At 44.3% G+C, this 21,284-nt stretch overlaps 1 protein-coding gene across 7 annotated transcripts in view; it reads left to right on the plus strand.

Moving 5' to 3' along the window:
• The window catches only part of KIF23 (kinesin family member 23), a 60,100-nt gene that overhangs the window by 21,296 nt on the left and 17,520 nt on the right, over window positions 1-21,284 (plus strand). For all 7 annotated transcript variants that reach the window (XM_069766441.1, XM_069766437.1, XM_069766440.1 and 4 more), the window contains exons 2-6: window positions 17,940-18,006; window positions 18,620-18,748; window positions 19,381-19,486; window positions 19,575-19,711; window positions 19,859-19,974. In XM_069766441.1, coding sequence (XP_069622542.1) covers window positions 17,940-18,006; window positions 18,620-18,748; window positions 19,381-19,486; window positions 19,575-19,711; window positions 19,859-19,974 — 555 coding nt within the window. The remainder of the gene's footprint in view (window positions 1-17,939; window positions 18,007-18,619; window positions 18,749-19,380; window positions 19,487-19,574; window positions 19,712-19,858; window positions 19,975-21,284) is intronic.

Consider the following 21,284-nt stretch of genomic DNA (forward strand, 5'->3'; position numbering starts at 1 on the left):
AAGTGAGTCGCCGTTACGTCACTGGATCGCTCCTGCATCGTTCTGGTGTTGCTGTGTTTGACATCTCTACAGCGACCTAAACAGCGACGCTGCAGCAATCGGCTCGTTGTCTATATCGCTGCAGCGTCGCTGAGTGTGACGGTACCTTTAGATGGAAAGTTCACCGTGGACGTGCTGCTCAAGTAGTTTGGAAGCAAATGGGAGCAAAGATATGGGGCGGTAGGGTCAAGGGAAGGCTTTTTGAGGATAGGTGTGATTGTGGCATGTTTGAAAGCAGAGGGGAAGGTACCAGAAGTTAGTGATTGAAGAGATGGGTTAGGGATGGGATTAGTGTGGTGGGATGGGGTCAAGCGCACAAGTGGTGAGGTGTGATTTGGAGAGAAGATGAGCAAGCTGTCCTTTAGTCATTTTGGAGAGGGAAGTTATGAGGCTAGGGCATTGGTCTGGCATACAAAGGGGTTGTGGTGGTTGGACAACAAAGACTTGCCTTGTTTGGTCTATCATATTTTTGAAGTGTGTGGCAAAGTCCTCAGCAGAGATTAAGGAAGTCGGAGGTGGCAGTGGTGGGCGGAGGAGGGAGTTAAAAGGGTTGAACAACTGTTTGGGGTTGTGGGATAAAGAAGATAGGAGGGATGTGAAGTAGGCCTGTTTAGCAGAGGTGAGAGCTGATTTGAATGCGAGTGTTGCTTGTTTGAGTGCAGGGAAATCATCTTGCGAATGTGTTTTCTTCTAACGCCGTTCTGCAATTCTGGTTACTTACCGAAGATTTTAGTGATGTTATGCCATGGTTGTGTTGATTCGTCGCACTCTGCTATGCATGACTGGGGCGACAGTTGATGGCTGATGCCAGAGTGGCATTGTAGAAACTAGTGGCAGTGTCTGTCATGGAGTGAAGCTATGGAGGACAGTGGCTGAATAGTCAGTGTGCAACGGTCTAGATGTGGAGGACAGTGATGATAAAGTGAGTAGATGGTGTTCAGATAGAGGGAGTGGGGAGGTGGTGAAGTTAGATAGGGAGCAGAAATGGTTGAAGACCAGGTCTGTGTGTCCGTCTTTGTGGGTGGCTGAGGAGGACCACTTAGACGTCCAAAAGATGAAGTAATGGACAGGAGTTTGGAGGCTGCTGACTTGTGGGTGTCAATGGGGATGTTGAAGTCATCCATGATGATGGTGGGAATGTCAGCAGACAGAAAGTGAAGGAGCCAGGTGGAGAATTGGGCAATAAAGGCAGTGGTTGGGCCCGGAGTTCGGTATATGACTGCCATTTGGAGGCTGGAGGGAGAGTAGATGCGGGCAGAGTGGATTTCAAAAGAGGGGAGGGTAGAGGTGGAATTGGGTTAAAGGGAATCTGTCACCCCCAAAATGGAAGTTGAGCTAAGCCCATCAGCATCAGGGGCTTATCTACAGCATTCTGGAATGCTGTAGATAAGCCTCCAATGTATCCTGAAAGATGAGAAAAAGAGGTTAGACTATACTCACCCAGGGGCGTTCCCGCTGCTGGTCCGGTCCGATGGGTGTCGCGGTCCGGGCCTCCCATCTTCTTACGACGACATTCTCTTCTTGTCTTCATGCTGCGGCTCCGGTGCAGATGTACTTTGTCTGCCCTGTTGAGGGCAGACAAAGTATGCCGTTGCTGCGGCGTGAAGACAAGAAGAGGACGCGATTGAAAGAAGATGGGAGGCCCTGGACCGCGACGCCCATCGGATCAGACCGCCCGCCCAGGTGAGTATAATCTAACCTCTTTTTCTCATCTTTCAGGTTACATCGGGGGCTTATCTACAGCATTACAGAATGCTTTAGATAAGTCCCTGATGCCGGTGGGCTTAGCTCCACTTCCATTTTGGGGGTGACAGGTTCCCTTTAAAGGTACAGTTGGAAGAAAGAAGGCCCACTCCACCATGTCTGTTGGCAGGACGAGTAGTGTGCGTGAAGTGGAGGCAGTCGTAACATAGTGCAGCAGGGTAGGCTGTGTCAGAGGGTGTCGGCCATGTTTCGGTGAGGCCCAGGAAGGAAAGATTACGAGAGGTAATCACGTGGAGTTTATTGCAGATGGAGCGGGCTTTCCAGAGTGATCCAGAGAGAGGGAGTAGGGTGGTGGGCGTTGAGGGCACGGATTTTAGGTGGGCAAGATTTCGGGTGTTTGTTAGGTTGGGAGCGATAGAAGGGGGTAATAATGGGGGGTATGTGTTGTGGGGGTCCAGGATTGGGAGATATGTTGCCTGCAGAGAGAGACAGAGCAGGTGCTTTATTAGGAGAGATCTGAGGTTGAGGAGCAAGTCAGTGGAGGAGGTCAGGTGGGGAGGCAGGAGGGAAGGAGAGATTATTTCTTGGTTAGAGGGTGCTGGGGTTTGGGGATAGCAAAGGAGAGTGAGGAGTAATGGAGCCAAAACTGTTAGCGCGTATGTCAGCATGACGAGAGTAAGTGTGGCAGAAAGTAAAAGAAATTTAGAACATTTATTAAAAGTGGTTAGTCGTACCTTCTGATCACTTCTGGCTCATTTCTGGCATATTTCTGCTATCATCCTTTTAGAGCCATCCTTCTAGAGCCAGACCACGATCAGCAGTATCCCACACTCCCGATACCTGTACCACTCTTATATTTTATCTTACGTGAATTTCTTTGGAGGGTTGATCTTCTGTTTTAGGAGCGCACAACCTCCCTGCCTCCTGCTTGCTTGGGTACAGTGTTCTCCTGTTTGATTACCATTTTGAACTAGTGGAATCATTGGCTCAGAGATGCAATCTGTGCGCTCTGATGCAGATATATAAGGCTGCTTTTGCAGCATTGTAGGAGGGCAGGGGCTCTGAGGGTATGTGCACACGTTGCGGAAAGGTGTGCCGATTTTTCCACACTGATTTTGGTAAATCCGCAGGAAATCCACACCGCGGATTTACCGCATTTTTTTCCTCGGTTTTTGTGCGGACTCCTATTATAGAGCAGGTGTTAACCACTGAGGAATCCGCACAAAGAATTGACATGTTGCGGAATAAACAACGCAGCGTTTCAGCGCGTTTTTTTCCGCAGCATGGGCACTGCGGATTTTGTTTTCCATAGGTTTACATGGTACTGTAAACTTCATGGAAAACTGCTGCGAATCTGCAGCGGCCAATCCGCAGCATGTGAACATGCCCTCAAGCTGTTCAGGAGCTAACGGTGCACTGCAGTGATTCGGTCAGCTTCTGCACAAGCTCCATGAAGGTGCGCTTGTGAGCACTGTTCATGATCAGCCGCCTCTGATAAACTGCAGCTGTGGTCAGTAACCTGGGCAATCAACAGTAAACAATTACCGGTAAATGAATAATCCCTCCATTCTTGGGAATTTTGAGGATGTTTCACAATGAGGAAATGACAAAGTTGCTTGTTTCTAAAACCACATTGCAATTTTACCATTTAAAGTGTTGTATGTTACTAGGGCATTCCCTTCTTTAAATACTATATCCTCCACTGTAAAAAAAATAAATAAAAATACTCTCCTCTGCCTCATGTCTCTGCACTATTCCAGCAGTGTTGGCCAAGGATTCCCCAGGTCTTATGCAAGCGTTTGGATGAGCATGTGTTCTCTGAATGGTGAAAGGAGTGTAAGCTGCTACCAGACTCCTCCACCTGCAGCTTATTCACCAAGAGAACAAAAGGATCTGTTTCTAAATGTCAATCTTTACATTCTTCTTTCCCCCAAAATGCTCTGCCAGGTGTTAGTGGGGTGGCTGGTGACCACCATCAGGTTCAGCTGACGTTCATCTATGTGTATGCCCATCATAAAGGGTTCAATGTCACTATAGTGGGTAAGAGTATTCTTTTTTTTTTTTTCCTGCATGGTTTTGAACTTAAAGGTCAGAAGTTTTAAAAAGTCTTAAAAGTAGGATGGTGTATTTGCTGGTTATCTTCTAGAACAGACTGCTTCTGTTGGCTAATAGTTTCTTAGACGCTAGATGACTCGGGTTTAAAAGTCGACTTGTTCTCATAGTATCCCATGAAGCTCGGTATTTTTTCTTCCCAGTGTAAAGCAAACAATGCGTATGTTGTATGTGGCTCGGGGTGGGAGCCATGCAGGGTTGTCGGAGGCCAGGACAAGGTGGAGTACACATTGGCCTCTTGCTTATGAAGCCGCTTAGGTATTTTCTTTGATAACGCTCAGCGCTTAGGAATGTGCAGGCTATGGGTGTGTAGGAAAAATAATCCCCCTCTAACAAGGCTCTGGTAATCTGATGCCTTTTCCAATGTAGCTTTTCCCTGTTAAAACCGAAAACTGGAGATGGACGACAATATGCGGTTACAGTAATCTGAGTCCAGTGTTCCTAGCATAAAACTGTGAGATCATGTAAAATCTCAACAAGAACAGGACACAGCATCAATGGCAGGTTCTGCCCGTGATCATGCTGGCACAAATGAACAGAAATTTTACATATCTACTCTAGAGTGACAGTGTAGAAAAGAGCAATGGGCAAGTTGTGGCTATGGGAAACCCATTTGTTACCCACTGAATGGGACAGAAGTTGCTTCCTTTGGATTTTGCATGGTGCCATAACATTCAGTGGCAAAGTACAGTGCTCTGCTATCTTTGCCTCTCCTAAAATTTCTGGGACTGACAGTGCACATGCCTGTATCCCATCCCATTCTATTCCCATACGGGGACCCCTGATCTTGGTGATGAGAACCAGACAGGTCAGATACTTTTCACTAATCCATTGGATAGTAACAACTTGCTACCTATCGGAAAAACTCTTTAAAGGGCCACTGTCACCCCCTCCAGCCGTTATAAACTAAAAGAGCCACCTTGTGCAGCAGTAATGCTGCATTCTAACAAGGTGGCTCTTTTAGTTTTTGGTTCATGTATTCCGAAATTAAAGCGTTTTGAAAGTTATCCAAAATACCTATCTTTGTCCATGGAGGCGGGTCCTCACTCCCCAGCTTGAACCGATACTCTGCCGTCACTCACATCTTCAGGGGCTTTCGACGCCACCCCCTCCGCGCTGTTTTCGCTTCAAAACCGGCGCCTGCGCTGTCTACTACTGTGTTGTGCAAGCGCAGTAAGCTCTGGCCGTCTGACGTCCCAGCCAGGCTTGCAGACTGCGCCTGTGCGGGCATTGCGGCCACCCACCTTGGGAATCCCTGCCCCGCACTGTTATGCATTATGCACAGTGCGGAGCAGGGATTCATAGGCAGGGCGGCCGCACACGCGCAGACTGCAAGCCTGGCTGGGACGTCAGACGGCCAGAGCTTACTGCGCCTGCACAACACAGTAGTAGACAGCGCAGGTGCCGGTTTTGAAGCGAAAACAGCGCGGAGGGGGTGGCGCCGAAAGCCCCTGAAGATGTGAGTGACGGCACGGGGAGTGAGGACCCGCCTCCATGGACAAAGATAGGTATTTTGGATAACTTTCAAAACGCTTTATTTTCGGAATACATGAACCAAAAACTAAAAGAGCCACCTTGTTAGAATGCAGCATTACTGCTGCACAAGGTGGCTCTTTTAGTTTATAACGGCTGGAGGGGGTGACGGTGGCCCTTTAACTCATTGAGATATAATTTCTGCAAGGTTTTTGCATCTCTTGCCAGCATGGTTTTTATACAGCAGTGAATGCTTTTGTTGAGCTAAGTAAAGATATTTTGAAAAAAAAAAAAAAATAAGTGTTTTATGTAATTTCTTGGTTCAACCCCTTCTTTCACATTCTGATGCAGTGGCATCAGGCTAATGGGATTAGGGTTTGGTATCAGCAGCTGTCACTAATGCCAAGCCCTAGGTTTAGTAATGAAGAGGAGTCACCCTGGCACCCTCATTATTAAATCAGTAACATAGTTAGTAAGGCCGAAAAAAGACATTTGTCCATCCAGTTCAGCCTATATTCCATCATAATAAATCCCAAGATCTACGTCCTTCTACAGAACATGATTGTATGATACAATATTGTTCTGCTCCAGGAAGACATCCAGGCCTCTCTTGAACCCCTCGACTGAGTTCGCCATCACCACCTCCTCAGGCAAGCAATTCCAGATTCTCACTGCCCTAACAGTAAAGAATCCTCTTCTATGTTGGTGGAAAAACCTTCTCTCCTCCAGACGCAAAGAATGCCCCCTTGTGCCCGTCACCTTCCTTGGTATAAACAGATCCTCAGCGAGATATTTGTATTGTCCCCTTATATACTTATACATGGTTATTAGATCGCCCCTCAGTCGTCTTTTTTCTAGACTAAATAATCCTAATTTCGCTAATCTATCTGGGTATTGTAGTTCTCCCATCCCCTTTATTAATTTTGTTGCCCTCCTTTGTACTCTCTCTAGTTCCATTATATCCTTCCTGAGCACCGGTGCCCAAAACTGGACACAGTACTCCATGTGCGGTCTAACTAGGGATTTGTACAGAGGCAGTATAATGCTCTCATCATGTGTATCCAGACCTCTTTTAATGCACCCCATGATCCTGTTTGCCTTGGCAGCTGCTGCCTGGCACTGGCTGCTCCAGGTAAGTTTATCATTAACTAGGATCCCCAAGTCCTTCTCCCTGTCAGATTTACCCAGTGGTTTCCCATTCAGTGTGTAATGGTGACATTGATTCCTTCTTCCCATGTGTATAACCTTACATTTATCATTGTTAAACCTCATCTGCCACCTTTCAGCCCAAGTTTCCAACTTATCCAGATCCATCTGTAGCAGAATACTATCTTCTCTTGTATTAACTGCTTTACATAGTTTTGTATCATCTGCAAATATCGATATTTTACTGTGTAAACCTTCTACCAGATCATTAATGAATATGTTGAAGAGAACAGGTCCCAATACCGACCCCTGCGGTACCCCACTGGTCACAGCGACCCAGTTAGAGACTATACCATTTATAACCACCCTCTGCTTTCTATCACTAAGCCAGTTACTAACCCATTTACACACATTTTCCCCCAGACCAAGCATTCTCATTTTGTGTACCAACCTCTTGTGCGGCACGGTATCAAACGCTTTGGAAAAATCGAGATATACCACGTCCAATGACTCACCGTGGTCCAGCCTATAGCTTACCTCTTCATAAAAACTGATTAGATTGGTTTGACAGGAGCGATTTCTCATAAACCCATGCTGATATGGAGTTAAACAGTTATTCTCATTGAGATAATCCAGAATAACATCCCTCAGAAACCCTTCAAATATTTTACCAACAATAGAGGTTAGACTTACTGGCCTATAATTTCCAGGTTCACTTTTAGAGCCCTTTTTGAATATTGGCACCACATTTGCTATGCGCCAATCCTGCGGAACAGACCCTGTCGCTATAGAGTCCCTAAAAATAAGAAATAATGGTTTATCTATTACATTACTTAGTTCTCTTAGTACTCGTGGGTGTATGCCATCCGGACCCGGAGATTTATCTATTTTAATCTTATTTAGCCGGTTTCGCACCTCTTCTTGGGTTAGATTGGTGACCCTTAATATAGGGTTTTCATTGTTTCTTGGGATTTCACCTAGCATTTCATTTTCCACCGTGAATACCGTGGAGAAGAAGGTGTTTAATATGTTAGCTTTTTCCTCGTCATCTACAACCATTCTTTCCTCACTATTTTTTAAGGGGCCTACATTTTCAGTTTTTATTCTTTTACTATTGATATAGTTGAAGAACAGTTTGGGATTAGTTTTACTCTCCTTAGCAATGTGCTTCTCTGTTTCCTTTTTGGCAGCTTTAATTAGTTTTTTAGATAAAGTATTTTTCTCCCTATAGTTTTTTAGAGCTTCAATGGTGCCATCCTGCTTTAGTAGTGCAAATGCTTTCTTTTTACTGTTAATTGCCTGTCTTACTACTTTGTTTAGCCACATTGGGTTTTTCCTATTTCTAGTCCTTTTATTCCCACAAGGTATAAACCGCTTACACTGCCTATTTAGGATGTTCTTAAACATTTCCCATTTATTATCTGTATTCTTATTTCTGAGGATATTGTCCCAGTCTACCAGATTAAGGGCATCTCTAAGCTGGTCAAACTTTGCCTTCCTAAAGTTCAGTGTTTTTGTGACTCCCTGACAAGTCCCCCTAGTGAAAGACAGGTGAAACTGCACAATATTGTGGTCGCTATTTCCTAGATGCCCGACCACCTGCAGATTTGTTATTCTGTCAGGTCTATTAGATAGTATTAGGTCTAAAAGTGCTGCTCCTCTGGTTGGATTCTGCACCAATTGTGAAAGATAATTTTTCTTGGTTATTAGCAGAAACCTGTTGCCTTTATGGGTTTCACAGGTATCTGTTTCCCAGTTAATATCCGGGTAGTTAAAGTCCCCCATAACCAGGACCTCATTATGGGTTGCAGCTTCATCTATCTGCTTTAGAAGTAGACTTTCCATGGTTTCTGTTATATTTGGGGGTTTGTAACAGACCCCAATGAGAATTTTGTTACCATTTTTCCCTCCATGAATTTCGACCCATATGGACTCGACATCCTCATTTCCTTCGCTAATATCCTCCCTTAAAGTGGACTTTAGACAAGACTTTACATAGAGACAAACCCCTCCTCCTCTCCGATTTTTACGATCCTTTCTAAACAGACTGTAACCCTGTAAGTTAACTGCCCAGTCATAGCTTTCATCTAACCATGTCTCGGTTATTCCCACTATGTCAAAGTTACCTGTAGATATTTCTGCTTCTAGTTCTTCCATCTTGTTTGTCAGGCTTCTGGCGTTTGCGAGCATGCAGTTTAAAGGATTTTGTTTTGTTCCAATCTCCTCGCTGTGGATTGTTTTAGAAATGTTCTTACCTCCCTTCTGAGTATGTTTTCCTGGATCTTCTTTGTTCAAGTAAGTAAAGAGTAAAGGTACCGTCACATTTAGCGACGCTGCAGCGATCTAGACAACGATCCCGATCGCGGCACCGTCGCTGTGTGGTCGCTGGAGAGCTGTCACACAGACAGCTCTCCAGCGACCAACTATGCGAAGTCCCCTGGTAACCAGGGTAAACATCGGGTTACTAAGCGCAGGGCCGCGCTTAGTAACCCGATGTTTACCCTGGTTACCAGTGTAAATGTAAAAAAAAAAAAAACACTACATACTTACATTCCCCAAAAAAATGGGCTGAAAGTGCCCCTCTCGGCTTATACTAGAGTCATGGAAGGCGGGGGGTCGGCGGGTGAGGGGGAGCGACGACTGTCACATACTCACCTGCTCCTGGCGCGGTCCCTGCGTGTCCCATGGTCTCCGTCGCCGGCAGCTTCTTCCCCTGTTCAGCGGTCACGTGGTACCGCTCATTAAAGTAATGAATATGGACCCCACTCCCATAGGGGTGGAGCTGCATATTCATTAATGTAGTGAGCGGTACCACATGACCGTTGAACAGAGGAAAAAGCTGCGGGCGCCGGAGACCATGTGTCCGGGAGAAGCTGCCAGGGACCGTGTCGGGAGCAGGTGAGTATTAAATATTCACCTTTCCCCGTTCCAGCGTCGGCGCCTCTCCGTCTTCCGCGTCCTCTGCAGTGTCTGTTCAGGTCAGAGGGTGCGATGATGTATTAGTGTGCGTGCCGCCCTCTGCCTGAACAGTCCACTGAGGAGCAGCGACGAGAGGTGAGTGTCATTTTTTTTTTTTTTTTTTTAATTGCAGCATTATATGTGGCACATTGTTATATGGAGCGTCTATGGGGCCATAATGAACTGCATGGAGTATTATATGGGACATATTTGTATATGGAGCATTATATGGGGCGTAATTTAATATGGAGCATTATATGGGGCCCATCATGAACTGTATGGAGCATTATATGGGGCTCCTGATTCAATATGGATATTGAAAAACACTTAACCTACTGATGTCTCAATTAATTTTACTTTTATTGGTATTTATTTTTATTTTTGAAATTTACCAGTAGCTGCTGTATTTCCCACCCTTGGCTTATACTTGAGTCATTAAAGGGAACCTGTCACCCCGTTTTTTTCAGATTGAGATAAAAATACTGTTAAATAGGGCCTGCGCTGTGCGTTACAATAGTGTATGTAGTGTACCCTGATTCCCCACCTATGCTGCGAAATACATTACCAAAGTCGCCGTTTTCGCCTGTCAATCAGGCTGGTCAGGTCAGGTGGGCGTGGTGACATCGCTGTTTCTTCCCCAGCTTTCCGTTGGTGGCGTAGTGGTGTGCGCATGTCCAAGTGCCCGAATCCACTGCGCGCAGGTGAAGAAAAAGCACGTGATCTGCGCTATTACCCTTGGCATCGGTGGGGGCGGCCATCATCCTGAGGCCGCGCGTACGCAGATGGAGTGCTCTGCTGCACGGGGCTTCAGGAAAATGGCCGCGGGATGCCGCGCGTGCGCAGATGGAGATCGCGGCGGCCATTTTCCCAAAACCGAGTTTGCAGTATTTTTATCTCAATCTGAAAAAACGGGGTGACAGGTTCCCTTTAACCCCTTCATGACCCAGCCTATTTTGACCTTAAAGACCTTGCCGTTTTTTGCAATTCCGACCAGTGTCCCTTTATGAGGTAATAACTCAGGAACGCTTCAACGGATCCTAGCGGTTCTGAGATTGTTTTTTCGTGACATATTGGGCTTCATGTTAGTTGTAAATTTAGGTCAATAAATTCTGCGTTTATTTGTGATAAAAACGGAAATTTGGCGAAAATTTCGCAATTTTCACATTTTGAATTTTTATTCTGTTAAACCAGAGAAATATGTGACACAAAATAGTTAATAAATAACATTTCCCACATGTTTACTTTACATCAGCACAATTTTGGAAACAAAATTTTTTTTTGTTAGGAAGTTATAAGGGTTAAAATTTGACCAGCGATTTCTCATTTTTACAACGAAATTTACAAAACCATTTTTTTAGGGACCACCTCACATTTGAAGTCAGTTTGAGGGGTCTATATGGCTGAAAATACCCAAAAGTGACACCATTCTAAAAACTGCACCCCTCAAGGTGCACAAAACCACATTCAAGAAGTTTATTAACCCTTCAGGTGCTTCACAGCAGCAGAAGCAACATGGAAGGAAAAAATGAACATTTAACTTTTTAGTCACAAAAATTATCTTTTAGCAACAATTTTTTTATTTTCCCAATGGTAAAAGGAGAAACTGAACCACGAAAGTTGTTGTCCAATTTGTCCTGAGTACGCTGATACCTCATATGTGGGGGTAAACCACTGTTTGGGCGCACGGCAGGGCTTGGAAGGGAAGGAGCGCCATTTGACTTTTTGAATCAAAAATTGGCTCCACTCTTTAGCGGACACCATGTCACGTTTGGAGAGCCCCCGTGTGCCTAAAAATTGGAGCTCCCCCACAAGTGACCCCATTTTGGAAACTAGACGCCCCAAGGAACTTATCTAGATGCATAGTGAGCACTTTGAACCCCCAGGTGCTTCACAAATTGATCCGTAAAAATGAAAAAGTACTTTTTTTTCACAAAAAAATTCTTTTTGCCTCAATTTTTTCATTTTCACATGGGCAACAGGATAAAATGGATCCTAAAATGTGTTGGGCAATTTCTCCTGAGTACACCAATACCTCACATGTGGGGGTAAACCACTGTTTGGGCACATGGTAAGGCTCGGAAGGGAAGGAGCGCCATTTGACTTTTTGAATGAAAAATTATTTCCATCGTTAGCGGACACCATGTCGCGTTTGGATAGCTCCTGTGTGCCTAAACATTGGCGCTCCCCCACAAGTGACCCCATTTTGGAAACTAGACCCCCCCAAGGAACTTATTTAGATGCCTAGTGAGCACTTTAAACCCTCAGGTGCTTCACAAATTGATCTGTAAAAATGAAAAAGTACTTTTTTTTCACAAAAAAATTCTTTTCGCCTCAATTTTTTCATTTTCACATGGGCAGTAGGATAAAATGGATCATAAAATTTGTTGGGCAATTTCTCCCGAGTACGTCGATACCTCATATGTGGGGGTAAACCACTGTTTGGGCACTCGGCAGGGCTCGGAAGGGAAGGCGCGCCATTTGACTTTTTGAATGGAAAATTAGCTCCAATTGTTAGCGGACACCAGGTCGCGTTTGGAGAGCCCCTGTGTGCCTAAACATTGGAGCAACCCCACAAGTGACCCCATTATGGAAACTAGACCCCCCAAGGAGCTTATCTAGATACATATTGAGCACTTTAAACCCCCAGGTGCTTCACAGAAGTTTATAACGCAGAGCCATGAAAAAAAAAAAAAAAAAATTATTTTCTCAAAAATTATCTTTTAGCCTGCAATTTTTTATTTTCCCAAGGGTTACAGAAGAAATTGGACCCCAAAAGTTGTTGTCCAGTTTCTCCTGAGTACGCTGATACCCCATGTGTGGAGGTAAACCACTGTTTGGGCACATGCCGAGGCTCGGAAGTGAAGTAGTGACGTTTTGAAATGCAGACTTTGATGGAATGCTCTGCGGGCGTCACGTTGCGTTTGCAGAGCCCCTGATGTGCCTAAACAGTAGAAACCCCCCACAAGTGACCCCATTTTGGAAACTAGACCCCGAAAGGAACTTATCTAGATGTGTGGTGAGGACTTTGAACCCCCAAGTGCTTCATAGAAGTTTATAATGCAGAGCCGTGAAAATAATAAATACGTTTTCTTTCCTCAAAAATAATTATTTAGCCCAGAATTTTTTATTTTCCCAAGGGTTACAGGAGAAATTGGACCCCAAAAGTTGTTGTCCAGTTTCTCCTGAGTACGCTGATACCCCATGAGTGGGGGTAAACCACTGTTTTGGCACACGTCGGGGCTCAGAAGGGAAGTAGTGACTTTTGAAATGCAGACTTTGATGGAATGGTCTGCGGGTGTCACGTTGCGTTTGCAGAGCCCCTGATGTGCCTAAACAGTAGAAACCCCCACAAGTGACCCCATTTTAGAAACTAGACCCCCCAAGGAACTTATCTAGATATGTGGTGAGCACTTTGAACCCCCAAGTGCTTCACAGACGTTTACAACGCAGAGCCGTGAAAATAAAAAATCATTTTTCTTTCCTCAAAAATTATGTTTTAGCAAGCATTTTTTTAGATTCACAAGGGTAACAGGAGAAATTGGACCCCAGTAATTGTTGCGCAGTTTGTCCTGAGTATGCTGGTACCCCATATGTGGGGGTAAACCACTGTTTGGGCACACGTCAGGGCTCGGAAGTGAGGGAGCACCATTTAACTTTTTGAATACGAGATTGGCTGGAATCAATGGTGGCGCCATGTTGCGTTTGGAGACCCCTGATGTGCCTAAACAGTGGTAACCCCTCAATTCTAACTCCAACACTAACCCCCCCACACCCCTAACCCTAATCCCAACTGTAGCCACAACCCTAATTCCAACCCTAACCCTAAGGCTATGTGCCCACGTTGCGGATTCGTGTGAGATATTTCCGCACCATTTTTGAAAAATCCGCGGGTAAAAGGCACTGCGTTTTACCTGCGGATCGGAGTGCAGGGGGGGTGATTGGAGCACGGGGGGAGCGGGCAAGAGCACGGGGGGAGCGGAGCCCTGTACTGAGGGAAGCCGGAGCAGTGTAACGGCCAGATCGGTGGGGTGGGGTGGGGGCACATTAGTATTTCCAGCCATGGCCGATGATATTTCAGCATCGGCCATGGCTGGATTGTAATATTTCACCAGTTATAATAAGTGAAATATTACAAATCGCTCTGATTGGCAGTTTCACTTTCAACAGCCAATCAGAGCGATCGTAGCCACGAGGGGGTGAAGCCACCCCCCCTGGGCTAAACTACCACTCCCCCTGTCCCTGCAGATCGGGTGAAATGGGAGTTAACCCTTTCACCCGATCTGCAGGGACGCGATCTTTCCATGATGCCACATAGGCGTCATGGGTCGGAATGGCACCGACTTTCATGACGCCTACGTGGCGTCATGGGTCGGGAAGGGGTTAAGTTTTCCCAGTTTTTTGTGGCAAAATTAGGGTGGGGGTCAGCTTATACTCGGGTCAGCTTATACTTGCGTATATATGGTAAATCTAAATTTACCATCCTCACTGAACGCCTAATCCCCAGTATCCATGTAATAGTAAACAACCATAAACTCTCCTGTTCTCCATAATTCAGAGTGTCCCATGGCGACCTCACGTATAGAACAGTCACATAGGGAGATGTGACTGCTCTAACCAGCCGCCGGCTAAACACTGACAGGAGTGTCATTGCTCCCGCAGTGTATAGCTCAGCTGCCGTGAGAGGCGGCCGAGGCCACATGAGTTCATCAGCTGATGAGCTTAGGTGATCTCTCTTACAACACCACCACTGCATGAGAACTTTCTTAATTATTTTACATGTGTGGTTTTTTATTATTAAATTCGAGCACAGGCTCACACTGACGAGACTACTTATCCCGTTGATGATGCCTACTATCACTGTTTATCAGTGACAACAGGCATCGGCTGATGGGAGTATGAGGGTATGTACACACGTTCAGGTTTTTTCGTGTTTTTTTGTGATGAAAACTCATTAAAAACGCATACATTATGCATTCTATCATTTAGAATGCATTCTGCAATTTTTGTGCACGTGATGCGTTTTTTCCCACGAAAAAAACGCGTTGCGGTAAAAAAAAAAGCAGCATGTTCATTAATTTTGCGGATTTTCTGTGTTTTTCCCGCTATTCTATGCATTTGGAAAAAAACGCAAGAAAAACCGCATAAAAAAAAACGCATCAAAACCGCGAGAAAAAACGCATGCGGATTTCTGGCAGAAATGTCAGGTTTTTGTCAGGAAAATTTCTGCCAGAAATCCTGACGTGTGCACATACGGTCACAGTCAGAGCTGTGGGTTATGCTGACAACTGACAGCATGACCCTGCAGCGCTCTGACGGCGTTAATGTTCTTACCGGCGGTTAAGGTTACCGCTGATCACAACTGCCAGTGTTTCTTGCACTGTCCCACAGATGAGTGTGGGAAACGCCATCGGAAGTCTGTAAAAACGCAAGCAAGAACTCAGCAAATCCGGAAACGTTTTTATACCTGCGTTTTTGCTGCGCATTTGACTGACTCAGTTGAAGTCAATGGGTGAAAACCGATAAAAATCCACACAAAGAATTGACATGCTGCAGAATAAAACGCACTGCAAATACTCAAAGGGAAATTACTGATTATGTGCACAACACTTCAGGATTTTCAATGAATTAGCTGGAATAAGGATTCCATAGCGGTTTTAGCCCAATTCTGAGTGGAAAGAATACTGCGAAAATGCACCGTATGCACACAGCCTAAGGGTATGTGCACACGTCAGAATTTCTTGCAGAAATTTTCCTGACAAAGGCCGGGCATTTCTGCCAGAAATCCGCATGCGTTTTTTTCACGCGTTTTTGATGCGTTTTTTGTGCGTTTTTCTCCCAAATACATAGAATAGCGGGAAAAAGCAGAAAATCCGCAAAATTAATGAACATGCTGCTTTTTTTGTTCCGCGATGCGTGTTTTTCGCGGGAAAAAAACGAATTATGTGCACAAAACATGCAGAATGCATTCTTAATGATGGGATGCATAATGTATGCGTTTTTAATGAGTTTTTATAGCGTTTTTTCTGTGAAAAAGACCTGAACGTGTGCACATAGCCTAAGGCTGTTGTTTCCTTGGAAATCCAAGGGCAAACATGAGGACCTCGCAAATGTGATCTCAGGGTGCCGATGGGGTTAAAGAAAGGGCACCCACACTGTTAACCACTTACATGCTTTAGATCAGTGGTCCCCAACCTTTCTGACCTTGTGAGCCACATTAAGCTTAGAGAGAGGGTCGCGAGCCACATTCAGCACTGAGAGCGGGTCGTGAGCCACATCCAGCTCCCACCCTCTTCATAGTGGCAACCAAAGCCCCCATTACAGGTATAATGATAACCAAAGCTTTTCCACAGAAATCACTCCAGAGCGGTACACTGAGATCCAGGGGTTCCCACAATACCCCCATATTCTCCCAACACAGTCACATCCAGCTTTGAGCACCTCCTCTAACAGGTAGCACAAACCTCCAGTGTACCATACCTAAAACATCTCTAAACCCCAAAGACCAGTAAATGTGCATCCAGATATGCAATTCTGTGCAGGGCTACTCACAAAAATTCACAATTTTGAGATGTGCTCTTTATACCTGTTTGCTAGACCTAATGCATCATGCTGGCAGACAGTCGCGAGCCAGAATTCATGGGGCCGCGAGCCACATGTGGCTCCTGAGCTACAGGTTGGGGAGCCCTGCTTTAGATACAAGCAAACAGAGTAACAGTCCAATCGTTTTTGTGCAAAACACATGTAAAGTCTTTATTAAGTTAGAAAGATATATATTAGTAATGAGTGAATATACTCATTTCTCGAGCACGCTCAGGTGTCCTCCGAGTATTAGTGCTCGGAGATTTAGTTTTTCTTGCCGCAGCTGAATGATTTACATCTGTTAGCCAGCATAAGTACATGTGGGGGTTGCCTGGTTGCTAGGGAACCCCCACATGTACTTATGCCTCGAGAAATCTTGAGTAACGAGTATATTCGCTCATCACTAAAATGAATTTGTGTGTATATAATATATCTCGTATCCAGACAAGGCAATTTACATGGGGGAGATGGAACAAATGACATGTGGGTCACTCAATCCGTGTTACATATAGAGGTGAGTAGAGCAAACACAATTCTGTGTATTAGGCTATGTGCACACGTTCAGGAATTCATGCAGAAAATTCCTGTGAAAATCCGGACATTTCTGTGAGATTTCCGCATGCGTTTTTTTTTGCGCGGTTTTGACGCGTTTTTTTTGCGCGGTTTTTCCCCCGGACATTTCCCAATGCATTAGACAGTGGGAAAACCGTGAAAAAACCGCAAAATTAATGAGCAGGTTCATTATTTTTCCGCAATGCGTTTTTTCATGCGGAAAAACGCACATCATGTGCACAGAAATTGCGGATTTCATTAAAAATGATAGGATGCTTAATGTATGCAGATTATTTGCGGTTTTATAGCGTTTTTATAGCGCAAAAACGCTAGAAAACTGCAAATAATCTGGAACGTGTGCACATAGCCTTAGGGTAAGTGCACATGTTGTGGATTCTCTGCGGATCCGCAGTGTTTTTTGAGGTGCAGAAACGCTGCAGATCCTCAATTGATTTACATTACAATGTAAATCAATGAGAAAAAAAAAATGCTGTGCACACTTTGCGGGAAATCCGCTGCGGAAACGCTACGGTTTAAAAGAAGTAGCATGTCACTTCTTTTTTTGTGAATCTGCAGCGTTTTTGTACCCATTCCAATTATAGAAAACCGCAGGGGTAAAAAAAACGCAGCAAATCAACAAGAAAACCGCAGCACAAACGCTGCGGAACCGCACAAAAAACGCAACAATCCGCAGGTGCGTTTTCTGCCAGGAGAGGCAGAATCCGCACCAGAAATTCCTAAGCCTAATCCGCAGCGTGTGCACATAGCCTTTAAAACAGTTTCACAAAGTGCCAATGCTTCAAATAGCCTAAGTGCAGAGCCAGGAAGGTAATAAAGTAGACTATGGGTAAAAGCTTTCCCTTATTTGTGAGGTAACTAGTATGTAGTGCATCCTTTATAGCATTTTTTGGGATCCCACACTGGTGGGGAATACTTTATTACCTTCCTGGCTCTGCACTTATGTACTTAGGCTATTTGAAGCACTGGCACTTTGTGACCTGTTTGCTTGTATCTAATTCTATTTTGGAGTGTCCATATGGGTATATCCCTACTCCTATGAATAGAGGCCAAGGGCTTAAACTGTTTGGTTGTTGTAATGTACCTTGTTCTGATTTTTCTGTTTTCAACCATTTACATGCTGTTGTCACTTTTGTCAGCATCAGAGGTTAAGTGGCCATGGTTGGAGCCAACACCAACCATGGCTGATGCAGCAGAGTGTCCGCTATAGAGAAAGCTGCTGCTTCTCCGCATATCAAGAGTTACTATTCTCTTATAGTTCAGTTTTGTGAGATGTATTGGTGGTCATTAAGGGGTTAAATGGTTTATCTACTTATAGCTATTATTTAACTTTTTTTTTTTCCTTTTCTCATCTGCAGACGAACCAAACCTCCACGGAGGGCCCTTCTCAAAAAACCGAACAGTGGACAGAAGGATCCAGTTGGAGTAAGTTTGCAAAGTTTATTGACACAATAGGGAGAATTAGGAAAAAGATGAATGCTAGCTTTTCACTAGTTTTGATAAATATCCCGCAGGCATTCAACTTTTAAAAATAATTTTTTGGTTTTTTTTTCTTCATTGTTTTCATAAAGAAAATTGTAACTTTTCTTTCTCCCGCGGAATTCGTGCAGTAAATCAGACCGCCGCCATCTTTGTGTCCTCCTGTACAAAGATGGCGGTGGTCAATGAATCATTCGGTTGATCCCGGCGGTGGCGTGTTCCGCTGGTGGTGCCGTGCAAGAGGCTGCGTACGGCGTATACAGTGTGTGTGGTGCATATGGTGTATACAGTGTGTGTGTGGTGTGACAGTGTTCCGCTGGTGGTACTGCGCATAGAGGCTGGTACCACCAGCAGTTTCCATATTGAGGCACTCATCACTTGGGTGTCCCAATATGGCCGTCGGTGAACTTCCGCCGCTTGGAATTCTGAGATCCGGACACATCTGGACGGAACAGGATGTGAAGACATTACAAGTATATATTAAGATGTACAAAAGTTATGAGATTTATTATGAAAGCACCATTTCCAATAACTGAATTATGTTACGATTCCTCCCCAGGTTTACTGTAGGGTGCGTCCCCTCAGCCCCACAGACCAGGAATGCTGCATTGAAGTGATCAATGAGACCACTGTACAGCTGCATCCCCCAGATGGCTGCAGAGTCAACAGAAATGGAGAATACAAAGAGGTGAGTTTGGCTCTGATGGACTCTCTATTTTGCCTGTGCACAGCCTCGTGATTTAACTCCTTCATTTCACGTCCAATTTTCTCTTCACTTTTTCCTCCTTCTTCCAGGAGCCTTTTTTTTACACCAATAACACCCACAGGATCGTGCTTGCATAATGAGTGAAGGTTAATTAAGGGAAATCAGTGCCCCTCCAACTAGTCACTCACTGATTTACATAGTGCAAGTGCTATATTTTAAGATAATTCTACTGTTTAGTAATCAGGAAAACAGTGTCTTATCAGAATGTAGGAAAGGGTGCAATGCAGTTTTGGTGGTGGTTTTACATGGGCTAAGGCAGCTGTCTTGTTCCCTATCAATAGTTTGAGTTTCTATGGGTGTGTTTGAGAATTCCTACTTGGACTCCCAAAAACTTAAACTTGGATTTTTCTATAGGCTTCTTAAGTCTTTACTAAAAAAGAAACAAAAATAAATATTTTTCTTTGCAGAAAAATCTGCATTTTTTTTGTGTATCTACTCCCCACTTCTCTAAAGATTCTACTGTAGGTCTGGTGAAGATTGGCTATTACGGAGAAGTACGTATTTATGGAGGTCATTCCTGTATGTTGCTCTTATTTAATTTTTATCTGTTACAGACTCAGTATTCCTTTAAACAAGTTTTTGGAACAGAGTTGACACAAAAAGATGTATTTGATGTTGTCGCCAAGCCTCTTGTGGAAGATCTAATTCGTGGTAAAAATGGTAAGTGCTTCTGAATACTTTTCGGTAAAATTTTTGAATAAATAGATGGGTGATATAGCTCTTCCAACCAAATAATTCTTATTTTCAGGACTCCTTTTCACATATGGGGTGACTGGAAGTGGAAAAACGTACACAATGACTGGGTCTCCGGGACAAGGTGGTCTACTTCCCCGATGTCTCCACATGATCTTCAACAGCATCCATGATTTCCAGGCCAAGAGATATGTAAGTCTGTACTCTATAGAATTATCTTGCTAGCAGTGTGTTTTTGTTGTTTTTTTTGTTTTTAGCTCCTATAAGTTTTGTGATCATACAATTAATTTTTAAGATTGTATTTTGTCAGAAATATACAATCTCATTTTGTCTCTGTAGGTTTTTAAGACCGATGATAAAAATGGCATCGAAGTACAGAATGAGGTCGATGCCCTATTAGAGCGTCAGAAGAGAGATGGTCAGCAGCAGGTAGTCCCAAGGACTCCTGTGGGGAGGTATGTATGTTTTCGAATCCAAGTGCATCAGTTCCTGATATTTCTACTTGTATTGTATGCATATATGAAAGAATGCTTTAAAATACAGAAGTGTCAGTAGTTCAGCTGACAAGCAGCAAAGTACAGAAACAAAATAAAATCTAAATCCAATCTCTACTCGGCGTGACCACCACCAGCGACGAGTGAACATGCTCAGATAAGGTGTTCTCCGAGAATGTTGGGAGGTGCTGGAATAATATGTTTGAGGCCCTGTGGCTGCATGTCTTGTAGCTGTTAGGCAATTCTTGCATGTGTTGCGGCTCTCTAACAAATCAGCAATCCGTACACGTTTTGTGGCTGCCTAACAGCCACGAGATATGCAGCTGCAGGGTCTCGAACATAATATATAAGCATGCCAGAGACACTCAGTTAGCACACGAGCACGTTCACTCATCACTAGTGACCACCCTTTGTTTTAAAATAAAAATTAAAGCATCTATTCTTCTAGGTAGACTTGCACACATTATTTGAAGGAACTCGACAGGGGAGGTGTTCCAAACATCTTAGAGAACAAACCCCAGATCTTCTGTGGATGTAGTTTTGCACAAATCCTTCTGTGTCCATGTAATCTCACAAAGACTGAATGATGTTGACTTCCAGGCTTTATGGGGTTTATATCGTCCCCTCCACGACTCCTTGTTCTCCTTTACGCTAAAAATAGTTTTCAATGACACTGGCTGTATGTTTGGGGTCATTGTCCTGGTGCAGAATAAAGTTAAAGGCAGTCAGACGCATCCCTACTGGTATTGTACGATGGGTAAATAACTCGCTGAATTTCTCAACATTGAAGACACCATTAAATGGGATCTTTCAGCAGGTGTTTGCTACCTCATCTGAGCGCAGCATGATGTAAGGAAATAGATTTTGAATCCACCAATCTGTCACTTAGTTTACTGGGTGCAGAGTTTGACAGTTTTTAGATTTAGCAATGCAGCAGAGCTGAGATAGCTGCCCTGCCTATATCAGGCTCTGTGTACATGGCTATGGAGGTGAGCTGCTTGTCACATAAGGAGGCAGAGTGGGGTCAGGGCTCACACTTCTGTAGTTCTAGCAATGGTAATTACAAATTGATAAATCCTTCAGTCTAAGTACACAATTCTATGTTTTAACACCTACCTCACTGTCCTCAGATTACATAGCAAAAACAAGCTGAAGGATTCTCCCAACTATATTCATTTGTTGAAATGTTACCCAAACCTTGTAATGAAGTATGGTGGAGGTTCACTGTTGCTTGCAGACACTCATTATTGTACCCATCAAACTAGTTGTTC

Source organism: Ranitomeya imitator, chromosome 4 (genome assembly GCF_032444005.1).
Source record: "Ranitomeya imitator isolate aRanImi1 chromosome 4, aRanImi1.pri, whole genome shotgun sequence".
NCBI lineage: Eukaryota > Metazoa > Chordata > Amphibia > Anura > Dendrobatidae > Ranitomeya > Ranitomeya imitator.